Source organism: Takifugu rubripes, chromosome 10 (assembly GCF_901000725.2).
Source record: "Takifugu rubripes chromosome 10, fTakRub1.2, whole genome shotgun sequence".
Lineage (NCBI taxonomy): Eukaryota > Metazoa > Chordata > Actinopteri > Tetraodontiformes > Tetraodontidae > Takifugu > Takifugu rubripes.
The window spans coordinates 8,030,636-8,043,200 of record NC_042294.1 but is presented as its reverse complement, the minus strand read 5'-3'; the positions used below and the strand labels follow the sequence as shown (position 1 = coordinate 8,043,200).

General features: G+C 51.1%; 2 protein-coding genes across 6 annotated transcripts in view; both read left to right on the top strand.

Moving 5' to 3' along the window:
* The first annotated feature begins 246 nt into the window (after nucleotides 1-246).
* On the top strand, nucleotides 247-6,511 carry ncapg2 (non-SMC condensin II complex, subunit G2). Of its 5 annotated transcripts, none has more exons than XM_011607991.2 (27): nucleotides 247-322; nucleotides 552-679; nucleotides 895-1,074; nucleotides 1,153-1,267; nucleotides 1,348-1,505; nucleotides 1,595-1,729; nucleotides 1,809-1,903; nucleotides 1,982-2,138; nucleotides 2,208-2,300; nucleotides 2,370-2,495; nucleotides 2,580-2,759; nucleotides 2,841-2,993; nucleotides 3,077-3,299; nucleotides 3,374-3,471; nucleotides 3,543-3,713; nucleotides 3,795-3,865; nucleotides 3,946-4,099; nucleotides 4,176-4,352; nucleotides 4,424-4,540; nucleotides 4,741-4,887; nucleotides 4,979-5,078; nucleotides 5,161-5,363; nucleotides 5,441-5,575; nucleotides 5,662-5,765; nucleotides 5,999-6,099; nucleotides 6,174-6,270; nucleotides 6,342-6,511. In XM_011607991.2, exons 2-27 carry the CDS (start codon nucleotides 602-604, stop codon nucleotides 6,391-6,393), a joined length of 3,420 nt encoding a protein of 1,139 aa, XP_011606293.2. In that variant the 5' UTR covers nucleotides 247-322; nucleotides 552-601; the 3' UTR covers nucleotides 6,394-6,511. The 5 variants fall into 5 exon arrangements, with proteins under 5 accessions (XP_011606293.2, XP_011606294.2, XP_029698972.1 ...); XM_011607992.2 differs by having other exon boundaries at nucleotides 256-353; nucleotides 3,546-3,713; XM_029843112.1 differs by having other exon boundaries at nucleotides 256-353; nucleotides 6,177-6,270.
* Nucleotides 6,512-6,734: 223 nt separating this feature from the next.
* ptprn2 (protein tyrosine phosphatase receptor type N2) overlaps nucleotides 6,735-12,565 on the top strand; it is a 69,256-nt gene continuing 63,425 nt past the window's right edge. Inside the window, exon 1 of the mRNA XM_029842474.1 lies at nucleotides 6,735-7,077. Coding sequence (XP_029698334.1) covers nucleotides 6,993-7,077 — 85 coding nt within the window. The 5' untranslated portion in view covers nucleotides 6,735-6,992. The remainder of the gene's footprint in view (nucleotides 7,078-12,565) is intronic.

The following is a 12,565-nucleotide window of genomic DNA, read 5'->3' as shown; positions in this document are numbered from 1 at the left end:
TGACAAAAATTAACCCCGCTATAGTTATTGTACGGCTAATGTTCCTCTCTTTTCCGTGCCCTTAAGACACTCATTTAATGCGACTGTGCCTAATTTCCCCAGATAAATCGTTAAAATTGAAGTCACATATCTCTGGGCACATTAGTCACTGTTAAACGATCCTTTCTACAAGAAATAGAAAACAGTCCTCTGGCGCCATCTGATGACGTAGCACAATAACTACAGCCCCTCGTCGGCATAATTTGACGCACGACGTCATGACGTAACCATTATCCGAATTTGCGCGGGTCATCTTGCGGGTTTGGATGGCTGTCATCTAGAGGTTGTCACTCTTTAAAACAACACATTTATCGGTACGGTTGTATTTTAAAGGTCCACAGCTCGTGCGGGAGTGATTAAACTTTTGAAGTGTAGCGGCACCAGTTTGTAGTGGATCGCCATTTCAATGCTAATGCTAAACTGGGTTCGCACGTTTGTTTTGATGCCGTTTCGTTTCACTGCAGAAGCTTTCGAAAAGTGCTGCATAATCGTGATCAGTCTGCTCTTCTTAGGGCTGTAAAACATCGTCCCATCGCAATTTATCGTCCGGGAAGCCGTAAATATGTCAAAGAGAAAAGCACTTCTGGACGCAGCCTGTAAGGAAAATGTCGAGGATTTTCTCCGCTTTATCGGGCTTCATGTAAGTAGCTTTTTATTCATCTACAGCAAAAAACCATAAGTTTCCTTTTAGTCTCTAACACGTTTATCTTTGGAGAATCCTGTTAAATCCAGACTTTAAATCCTGCTTTCCAAAGCCAATAAAAATCCACAGATACAATCAGTTTTGTTGAATTAACAGACAAAAAAAACCTCCCAGTCGACAGTAAAGTTGTTCTGTGCTGTGATGTTGAGCAGAAGGACAAGACGGAGCCCTTTGACGTGGAGGAGGTGGTGCAGGAGATGCCCAGGAACCAGAGACACACTCTGTGGGAGAATCTGGCGTCCCTCCTTCAGGACGTCCTGCAGGATTTACCCCCAGAGCAGTGGGACAGAGGTGGACCGGAGGGCATGGAAGTGCAATCAGCTATGGACCCTGTAGGTTTATCAAATGGTGTATGCATGTTTTACACTATTGCACATAAAAGATCACGCTTCTATTCACATTTCTATCAGAATCGTGCCGTGGCCGTAGTGGATGGAGTGACACTAGTGGCTGCAGTTTCATTAAAGGTCCTCCAAGATGGAGACGCGTACAGCGCTCTCCTCCAGGTTGCACTCAGGCTTCATGGTTGGTGTCTCTGCAGGTGGATTTGTGGCGTTTTCACGGTGTTTGAGTGGTTTAATGTTTTTTTTGTTGTTGTTTCTCAGATGTTTTCGTGTCCACGTTTGAGCGAGATGCACCTCTGCAGAACCACATTCACAATCTTTGCGAGGCCTGGTGGAAAAAGGACCTGAAAGAGAAAGAAAAATTTGGCCGCACGGCTTTCTTTGTGTCACTGAAGAAGATCCTCGCCTCCAAGAAACCGGTCAGTGTTTGATTCAAGCTGCACGTCATTATAGTGGCATTTGCAGCATTAAGGTTGTTTATCCCTTGTCTATTTTTTTTTTGTCTCAGGTGACGGAGATCCAAAGAGTCTGGAGTCTCCATAATGTTCTTCTGACTCTGGATTACACAGCAGAAGACAACAATGAGATGATAGATTTGCTGCTTGAGTGCTTCCATCGGCCAATGTTCATAAAAAATGACAATGTGGGTTGTGATTCAGTCACCGCTTATTTCCTTTTTGCTCTGCTAAGCTGTTAGCGTGACCGTGTGTGTGTCATCGCAGGGAAAGCGCTTCCTGGTCTTTCTTTTCAGCTGGAACATCAACTTCATCTGGGTTCTTCATGGCACCATCAAAAACCAGCTGGAGTTTTATAGCAAGTATGACCCCAGCTTCATCCTCATGGACACCCATCAGATTTCTTTGGGTGTTACTCAGGACCAAATGTCTCTTTTCAGGACGATGACCGCTCATATTGCAGAGGTTTACTTCAGAGCGTGGAAGAAGGCTACAGGAGAGGTCCAGGAGCAGATCGAGAGTTCCTGCATTCAGGATTTTATGCAGAATGCGATTCTTCTGCGTAGAACATCTCCCGTCCACGCTAAAGTCAGACAGGTAGACGTCCCGCCTTCTGTCTTCTCTATTTCTGTCTTTACCCTCTAAATGTCTTTCATTCTCTTGCAGGTTGTGAGTTATTTCCACTCCAAGAAGGACGTTTCCAAGGTGGACCAGATGCTCTGTCGTCTTTATAAGCCCATTCTCTGGAAGGCTTTAAGTGTGAGCGTGTCTCTTGTCCTTCACCACCTTTTTTCTTTCAGGTTTAACGTCTCCGTTTGGTGTCTGTAGGTTCCGAATTTTGAGGTGCGCGCCAACGCCGCGCTGGTTTTCACTGAAGCCTTCCCGGTGCACGACCCGGACCAGAACAGCAAGAGCACGGACGAAGCCATCCAGAATCAGCTGGACACTGTTATGGTGAGGACGCATTTTACTGTTCGGATTTTTGAAATGAAAAAGGGGAAAAAGAAGTGTAAATAAATAGCTGAAAACTTTGCTCAGACACTCCTCAACGACCCTCATCCTTGCGTGCGATCCACCGCCATCCTGGGCGTCTGTAAGATCCTGGCCAAGTGCTGGGAGCTCCTCCCTCCATCCATCATCACCGACTTTCTCAAGAAGCTGGTGATGGAGATGGCGACCGACTGCAGCTCGCCTGATGTCCGCTGCTCGGTCTTCAAGGTAGACGATCTGGTCGCGCTCCGTTCAGCCCTGAGCAGATTTCACCGGTGGTGCAGCTCACGCCTTTGCTTTGCCTCTCAGTGTCTGTGTATCGTCCTGGACAACGTCTTCAGCCATCCATTACTGGAAAAGTTTCTCCCCACTCTCAAAAACAGCCTTCACGACAACTCGGAGAAGGTCCGCACAGCCTTCCTGGACATGCTCATCAAGATGAAAGCAGTGCGCGCCGCCAAGGTAACGTCCCCTCTTCCAACCCGTCTCTTTCAAAGCTCGCTGTAAGCGAGAGCTATCAAAGACGCCTTCCATGGTCTCTCCAGTTTTGGGATGTGTGCAACGTGGACCACCTGCTCGCCCGCTTGGCCATGGACTCCCAGTCCGTCTCCAAACGGATCGTTGACCTGCTCTTCAAGTCTTTCTTCCCCGTCAACGAGTCGGAGCGAGAGTGGTGCTGCCGCTGCGTCACGCTGATCCAGATGAACCCCATGGCTGCCAGGAAGTTCTACCAGTTCGCCCACAGACACACCGCCCCCACCAACATCAGTGAGAACCTGCGGGAGGTCGCTCGGGAAACCGTTTCGGGCGTGCGTTGAGACTTTCCTCGTTCTGTCTCGTAGTAAAGCTGATGTTGGCCATCCGCAATCTTCTGAAGAGCCTCGTGTTGGTGGACTGTGACCAGACCGAGGTCAGCGACAGCAACAAGGAGAACAGCACGGTAAGAGTTGGGAAACTCATTTATCGGATCAGCGCCGTAGAGCTTTGGCTCAGCTCTGAGTCTGCTGTCAGCAGGCTGAGCCTGTGCTGGGCAAAGACACGGCTGTGGTCGCCAGGCTGCTGGAGGTCCTGGTCATCCTGTGGAGCAGCGTCCGGAAGGCTCTGAGACAGAACGAAGAGGCTGAGAAGTACGTGCTGGCCAAGTTTGGAAGTGTCCTGGCCAAGTACTTCCAGGCCCTGGAGGTATCGAGAGCATGTTTTTTTGGTTTGAACTGATCATTTTGTTCTTATTTGGGATCGTAACGTGGTGCCTTTGTTGTCCAGGATGAGCAGTGCGTCGTTCCTCTCATCCAGCTGGCCTCCTTCATGCCTCCAGCTGCAGTCCCGACCTTCAGGTGCCTCCTTGTTTCATCCCGTTTTGTCTCCCTTGTCCCGCTTTAACCACCTCCCCCCGCCCCGCTGTTTCCTCTCCCAGCTGCGGCGTCCTGTCCAAGCTGCGGAAGATGGAGCCCGGCGCCGCGGCGCCGCGTTACGGCCAGCTGCTGGAGTGCGTGTGTAGCTGGGGCCAGGCCGCAGACGTCGTGGAACTCATCACCGACTGGCTGGCTGAGGCTCTGCCCAAAGAGGGGGTCAGTGTGGCGGAGCGCCAGCCTGCACTCTAACGGCCGGGGTTGAAGCTGAACGCAGTCATGTTCTTTCCAACAGCAGGAGAAAGGCGGCGCCAGGCGGAAGGTGCGTATCCAGGAGACGGTGGAGGCCAAACCGGAGCTGGCTCTGGCGTACCTGGAGTACCTGTTCAACCACACGGCGTCGCGGGAGACGGTCCTGGCCCTCGGGGAGACAGCTCTGAAGCAGCTGCACACCGTTCTGGGAAGCTGGAGGGTAGCTGGATTCTGCCTGCTGTCCCATTGTGTCTTTGCGTCTCGGCGTCCTTTAAACGTTTGTCTCTGCAGTCGCTGCTCTACACTCACCTGAGCGGCGCCGCAGAGGACCCCAGGCGTCCCGGCGTGGAGACGGCGCTCGGGGTGTTTGCGTACCACGGCCGCCTCGGCGCTCACCTGCAGCACAGCGTGAGTGTTCAGCGCACGTCCGGGACAGGACGGGCGGTCTCTTTAGTGAGGACACTGTGTGCTGGAGGACACGGTGACATCGGTGCGCTGTGCTGGAAAGGCTCATTCGCTGCAGCCGCATCAGAGAAGATTAATCTCATTAAAAAGTCCTGGCGGGTTTCTGGGCGCTGGCGTCTGATTGTTTTGTCCCCGTGTCCCAGACCTCGCAGGGTCGAGAGTACCTGCTCTCCCTCGAACAGGACGCGGCGTGGATATCGGCGCGGGTGTTGCCCTTCCTGGCTAACGGAAGCGAGGAAGGCGACGGGAAAGACCCCGAGAAGAGTCAGCTGGCTGCTCGGGTGATTGAGGTGAGAAGGTGTGACCACGTTGGCTGATCTGGGTTCAGTGATCAGGACCGGGGGGTCTGCGTTGTCTTACGTGGACTCCTGCTCTCCTCAGAGCTTCCTGTTGGTGTGCCAGGACGTGTTCCTCGTGGGTTTGGCCGACGAGATGCTGAGGAATCGGATCCTCCAGCTGTGCTCCGTCATTCTCCTCTCAGGTGAGCGATGGAGGGAGGAGCGGCGCCCCCTCCCTGCAGGTTCCGGAACACTGTAACCATTTTGACACGCGCGCCCCTGCAGACGCGGGGTACCTGTGCGTTCCTCCAACCCTGCGGATCCTGAAGGAGGTGGTCTCCAGCTACGTACCCGAGGAGGAGAACGGGGATCCAGAGAACCCAGAAGATCCGACCGCCGTCATTCTGGGTGTGGTGGCGAACCTGTTCCAGAAGGTCATCGAGCTCCTGGCCCGTCGCCTCAGAAGGCAGCCAGAGGAGGGAAAACAAGTATTTAATGGATTTCTTAACCGTCCACAGATCTGAGACCTTTGCCGATGCTGAATGTCTCGTTTGCATCGTTCCAGCTGTGTCACTCGGCCGTCCCCGGGCTGACGGACTTCCTCCAGGCTGTTCTGATATGGGACCGGCCCCCCCTCGTCGGGGTCTTCTCCACCGTTTTTGCCGTCATCTTAGTGGAGAGCAGGCACTCGCTTCAGAAGGTAGGACTGAGCTACTGGGGGGGTTCATCTCATCCAGACTGCGATCTGCAGCGCTGATGAAAGCTGCCGTCTTCTCGTCTTTGAAGATGACGCACCGCGAGGAGGCGACGGCGCCGGAGTCCATCGACGATATGCCCCCACTGTCCAGCACGCTGCTGTCTGTCATCCTCAAATCGCCGTCTGTTACCAAGTAAGACGCTTTTCTTTTGTTGGCCCCCTTGTGGAATGATAGAAAGTGCTAAAAATAAGAAACTAAATTGACCAAAAACCCAAAGAAGCTGGTCTTTTTTGAGTTTCTGAACGACGGTGCTGCCCCCTGGTGGACAGGTTGGTTACTGCTGACGCTAACAGGGTGTCATGTGACACTTTTCTTATTTCAATGCGCAGCAGTCCTGATTTTCTGTGTTCCCGCCTTCTTCCCAGGATGTTTCTGGCTGAATTCAGCTCATCTCTGGACTCTGAGGCCATCAGCAGCCTGAACGACCTGGCCGCCGTCTCGTGCATCCTGGCGGTCATCAAACACGGTGAGGTTCCCACATTCCCGTTCGTTCCTTCTCCCTGAGAGACCCACGTGACTCTTCCTCTTCCCGCTCATTAGCAGGACAGGCGAAAGCGCCCCTGAAGGGCGTGGCCACATCTGTCCTGCAGCAGCTTCACAAGCACGCGGTCACATCTGCAGGCGGCGACGGCGAGAGGTGGGCGGAGCTGAGCGAATCGGCACGTTTGAGATCGGCCAACGTAAAATGTGTCTGTGTTTATCCCACAGGGTCGTTTATGACGCAGCTCTGAAGACCGTGAATGAAATCCTGGATCTGTAAATGTTAAAAGAACTCGTCTCTTCTGCTTTACTCTCATACAAAATGTCTATTTTTTCACGCCTGTGTGTTTTAACCTTTTGCGGCGCTGCTGAAAATAAAATAATGTTATAAATCTGTTCATTCGTCTCCTTTATTGTGTAAAATTCCACACGTTTTCTCAGAGGAAGTTAATGAACTCTGGATCATTCCCCCCATTATTTCATTATTTCTTGCTTTTCCTCATCATTGATGGCCGGCAGGTCCGCCCCCCCCCCACCATCCATCCATCTATCCAGCCTCCGTGCGCGTCATCCGCGCCGCCGTGCGCGGCTCTGACGTCACTGCCAGGGGCGGGGCTCCTCCTCCGGGCAGCTGGTGCTGTTTGTGGTGCTGAAGCGACGCCTCTGCTGCGCCTCCGTCCACCCGCGTCTCTTCCGCTTCTCTCCCCGCAGCTTGACGCCCCTGCGAGCCCGAGTCTGGTCCCATCGCGCGTCGCTTTGCCTTAGACTCGCGGGTTGCTTTTGTTTCCCCCCCCCCCCCCCCCCGTGTTTTTATTCCCCCTTTTCCTCCCTGCGGAGGTGCGCGATGGATTAGCGGCGGCGCCTCCAGGCAGGAGCGGTATGGATCCACGGTGGTGTCCCGTCCTCCTCGCTGCATTGGCGGGCAGCCTTTGCTCCTCACCCGCCCGGGCCGACCGCAGATTTGGTAAGAGTCTCTCCCAGTTTGATCCCAGTTGCCTGTCTCGCTTTGGACCAGCGTGTGCTGAAGTTACATAACAGTGGCGTCTGGGCCGCCTCTCAACCGTCTGCTGCTCCTCAAAACTTGAGTTGGAGGTTCTGAGAGAAGATTCTTCCAGAGGAGCCAAATGGTCCGCAGCCAGGCCGAGAGAGGAGCCCTGGGCACCCCTGGAGAGGCTGACACATTCCGATTTAAATGTCCAACACTCTCCCGTCGGTCCTCGGAGGCTGTTGTGCTCCCAGGGCTGATTATTGCTGTGTTCTGATGCATTCAGGTGTTCCCACCCAGAACCAGACTCGCTGTTCTGAGCAAATATTTGCTGCCTGCTGATGATTCATCCTTGTTTGGAGCAGGAAGCATCCTGCAAGCGTTCTCCACTTTAGGTTCTACAAGTGTTGCAGGATCCTCGGAACCTGCGCCCGATCCTGCTGCCTCCTCCGGTTCTCGCTGTGCTTTTATTGTTTATTGTTTTGTGTGTTTATTGTTTCTAATGAGTCCCCCAGCACGCCGCCACCTTGTCGATGCTCAAGGTGTGTCGTCACGACGTGGCTGCCTGCTCAAGTGCTCAAGTATCTGCGTCAGTTCCCTCCTGACGATGAAAGGAGAGGCTTCAGAGCAGTTTGGCTACGCTAACTCCACAATTTTCAGTTTACTTTTAAAGTAAATCTTTGTCCAACATCATATCAGTCAAATCTTTCATAAACACTTTAATATAGATGCATATTGATTCAGCTAATCCTGAAACTGGGGACCTCAGGAAGATGTGGACGTATGCCAGCGGGGAAGTGGCTAGCTAATCCTACACTTACAAAAGTATTTTCCCTCAATGTGCAGGCGAATTATCTCATTAGCTTCATTTGCTAAGACCAAACATGATGGAAAAATAGATGCTAACACAAACACGAGGGCGACAGAGGCTAGCGCAGCGTGTCTTGGCTATCTCTAATGATTTTCCTTTACCAAATTATTATTAGCGTTGATCAGGACCAGTCTCATTTAGCTGTAATGCTATATTGTTTCAATTTGTGCCGGAGATCATGTGATCAACTTATTTGTTCTCTCTGATTGCTGTTTGCCGTCACCATAAAAATCTTTACTGCTCTGGGGAACTTGGGTCAGACCATTTGTTGACAAAGGATTGTACCATGTCGGCGATGACCCGACGCATCGCTCGAGGTCACGCACGCGCTAACGTCAACGTGCTTCATGTTTTGTTACGTTGCAGCTAGCAGCCCCTGGCTTGTTAAGATTCCGTCCAGGTCGCATTAACACAGCGCAACATTGCAAATTCAATTTACTGGTGAAAATCTTGTCGTTCATTAAGCCGACAACCAGCTGCCGACGCAAAAGTCGAACTTTCATTACATTTGCGGACTCTGACGTGCTGAAAACAGAGATATTAATCAAACAGAACACAGGGTGCCACCTAGCTTCTGACGTTACCTTAAAATGCTAACATTCAGCTCAGCTCCTGACTCTCCTTAATGACACATTCCCATGCTAGTTTAGCATCTTTGATAAAGGGGAAAACACATTGTTGAGCATCACCTTTGCTGCTTCACTTATAGCTCTGAAACATTCTGTTTCACCTCCTAGAGCTGTTTGTACTGTGCTAGCAACCATAAGGCTATGGCTTTGTTTGTGCCACGCAGGTATAGCATTGCACTTTATCTTTGAAGCCAGCTTACTGTGGGTAAAACAGCATGGACTTTGTGTGGGAGGACAGAGCATTTTGACCGTGTGCCGTTAGCCTCTCATGCTAACAAGTAGCTGGCTGAGCAGTTTTGATTCATCAGTGCTTTTCTAAGTGTCCACAAAGGCCTCATGATGTAAACTCTGTTGATTTGTGTTTGTTTTTTCCCTAAACAAGGACTTTTAAAGAGCGTTTGTTATTATTTACAAAGCCTGTTTCCCAGCTGAGCGTAATTATTTGCACTTCGGTGTTTCCTTCTGTCTCGCGCTGTTGAATGTTAATAAAAGCCACTCGAATCCGTGCGGAACTCACTCCTGAATTCGCTGTTTTCACCAGTTTCGTGTTCTTTAAAGTCTGGCGACGCTGACACAAGAGAGGCGGCGCGGAGCCGCCTGGATATTCCCAGTCTGGGGCGCCGCCGCCGCGGCGGCTGCGAGAGGAGTGCGACGTTTCTTTGTGACTCAACAGATGCTCGGAGGAGTGTGTTGGCTCCGAGTCTGTTGAGTGTTCCGGTTCTGTTTCCGTCACAGCGGAAGGTGACAGAACCTGTGCAGCTAGCGTGTTGAGGCGCTCCGCCCCAAGGTTTTAGGTGACGCGTGCCGCTCAAGGTCAACGTGAAGGTGACCCCACATTATTGTTGTGACAGTAACACGGTGATACGGTCCTGAAGTCGGAGGAACTATTTCTTTGGTTTTTGTCAAAGCGGTGAAATTTATATCATGCTAGTCTAAATCAAACCACACTGTTACATAATAGGTCAAACAGGAAAAAGGAACAACGTTTTCAAAGCCCCCCCCCCCATCATCGCAGGGAAGGAGGCTATAAATCCCCTCCTGTGCTTGTGCACTCGGACAAGGACGCCTCTGCCTTTAAACGACTCCAGCGACTTTCCGCCGTCGCTGAAATTAATCACGACGTAATTTAATCACCACAAGCGGCTCAGGTCCAACTTCCTGTCTTTATTTGTCACACAATTCTCACTAAAGTGCCATTAAAGCAGCAATTCCCAAAGCTGCTCATGGATTAAACGTCAACATCGAGAACCTTTGATGCTACCAGACTGACTACGGTTCCTTGAACGCACCGTGGGCAAGTGTGCAACAGCCCTGCACTTGTTAGCCGAGCTGTAAACCAGCCTTCCCAGTTAGCGTTTAGGCTAACGTACATCCCAGCGCAGCACTTTCCTGGAAGCCTTGAACTTCCCAGACCGGCGGCAAAATGACTCGTGACCAACCGCAATGTCGTTCTACCCTCCATCATGCGCCCGCCCGAACACCATTAGGCTGTAATGAGGTTCAAGCAGCTCTCATAAGAGATAAATGATTTACTTCCTCCGAGGGGCCGGAGATTTCCCTCCGGGGGGCCACAAAAAGGACGCCGCTCAGCTGTCTGACTCGCCGCTATTCCGCAGCTCGACGCCAGACACACCTCGGAAGAGCGGGGGAAAAGCAAGCGTCTGAATCATTCATCGCAGGGCACAAAGAAGGTCAAGCCAGCCTATTTCTGGGTCTTCCGTTGCCTCGGTGACGGCTGCCATCTTTAATTCATGGCAATCTTCTGGACTGTCGCCCGGAGCGGGAAACATAGTGACGGAGCGTCACCTGCCTGGAAATTCTGACAAATTCCCAGGAAACATCATTTCCAACCGTGTGCAGCCACGCTTCCCCGGATGTGGCGACGCTCGCGGCTCCGTCCAAACTCCCACGCTCCCTTGCTTCAAGCTAGCGCTAAACATCCGCGTTATTGATTAACTAGAACTGATTTACTGTCTGATGTGTTACAATTAACCACTAATTAATTAATAGCTAATCATTAAGCTTCTGAGCGACAGCCTGTTGGCCGCTGTGACAAGCTAGGTTACTTTATCTAACGCGTGGAACGCTAGCGAAGCAGGAGCTGCTAAAAGCTGCCAACGTGCTTCAAGCGGAGGTGAATTTGTCCTCTTCTCCATCCCTCTTTTATCCCACCGGCTAGAAATGGCTTTGTTGGCGAGGAATAATGAGTCAGGAGTCCTTGGCGGCCACCAGAACAGGAGGAATGAAGTCGGTCATTTAAAAGCGTGCCAGACTCCCAGCATCCTCCTTGGCCCAGCGCACAGATGGCGTCCCAGCGATGGCCGACCACCTGTAGGCTGACAGTAAACGCATCGCGGGAGACTGAGATTCAGCGATCAGCGTTCATGTTCACCAAAAGCACCTTTCAGATGTTCCCTGCGAGCTGCGAATTAGGTCACGCTGTTGCTAATTTTGGAGCGATGCCGCGACACACGTAGCATACCTGTTATCACCATCCTCCGCTAACGGCTGTTTTCACACAGAGGACTCGTTTTTAATCTGTATTTATATGAGGCTAGCTCTCTTTTCCCCCAGCACGATGCGTTCACTTGAATCTGTTTCTTGTTTAGAGAGCGCCGTGCACTGTAGCATGCTAGCGAGGCCAGGCTAAAGTTCTCTGCTGAAGTTCTTCACATGCTAAGTGAAGCAGACGTACGTGCGAGACTGCAGTTTTTAAGCTGTCAATCATGGCTGGAGCTGACAGAACTGTCACTAATCATCAACATGACAATCCTCACCCTGACTCGCTTTCGTCGTCTGCCGCGTCTATGCTAACATCCCCCTTTTCAATCAGCAGCATCCACAATGATTACATTTTAATTAAAAGCCTCCATTTTAATCATCTCTGCCCCGTCGTCGCAGAAAGAGGGTGAGGCGTTATCAATCCGGCGTCCCCGTCACTCACGCACGCTATGCTTCATTAAATGGAAGGTTGTAATTAATATCGAGAGCTGACAAGGCCTCCCAGAGCAGCCAATGAATTAAGCGGCGGCGATGAGGAGGTGAGGTCGAGTGAAGCGACAGGAAGTCTAGAGAGGCGAGATGGCTGTACAAGGCCATTCGCTTCAGTCGCTCTTCGGTTCGGCTTCGGTCATCTTCAAAACAAATTCTTAATGAATCTTAATTAATAGGATACACATTGTCACAAAAAGCGAGTTTTCAAGCTGTGGTGTGCGGGCCCCTTGTGGTTCACAAAGGCATTGGACACGGTCTGTCCAGTGGGGATATTCTGGAATATGTGGCTCTGCCAGGTTGGATCTCATTGGTATGACTTGGTGGCTTATTATGTCCACACTAATCCTGAAAATCCACCTAAAACATCTAAAACATTAACAAAAAACCCCCAAAAAACTTGCCAACTGTGGTCATCCCCAGGCGAGCGCCGCTACATCTCTTTAGAACGCGCCCTGAAATGAGAGGGTGTCATTGATGAAAGGAGCTGTTATCACGTCTGAGAACTTTAATAATCCTCACAGGCTAATGAAGCCAGTGATGGATCCACAGACCCAAACAAACTTCTGGATGCCTGTCATGATTAAGAGGCTTCCCAGTCCAATATCCCTGGGTTATTAGCGGTCATGAGCTTCCCCGTGCTAACTAGACCAGGCTGAGATAGAAATAACAAGAAGAATCTGTGGTTATTGTCCAGGTTTGGCTCTCCAAACAAGTTTTGTCCACCTTAAGGTTCTCGCAGCTCTGGTGTTTGGGAACATTAGCCGCCGTGTTGATGTAATAGCGTCATACACAGGACAACAGAAGTCATGCTAATTGATGATTGATGACCATTAGCAGCAAGGCCGCGGCCACAGCTAATGTAGCACGTGACACGGCTACGTTTTTGAGGATGCGTTAGCGTTTACTCTACATTATAGCATGTGCTAGAGCAAATCAAGCCGTAGCTAATAGGATTATAGCGAATGAATGTATT

What these genes read in the sequence shown, in the direction of transcription:
- ncapg2 (XM_011607991.2), top strand. Translation starts at nt 602, where the DNA reads ATGTCAAAGAGAAAAGCACTTCTGGACGCAGCCTGTAAGGAAAATGTC. An exon ending in TCCGCTTTATCGGGCTTCAT is followed by an intron (nt 680 to 894) that starts GTAAGTAGCTTT and finishes GATGTTGAGCAG; the next exon opens with AAGGACAAGACGGAGCCCTT. An exon ending in AAATCGCCGTCTGTTACCAA is followed by an intron (nt 5,766 to 5,998) that starts GTAAGACGCTTT and finishes CCTTCTTCCCAG; the next exon opens with GATGTTTCTGGCTGAATTCA.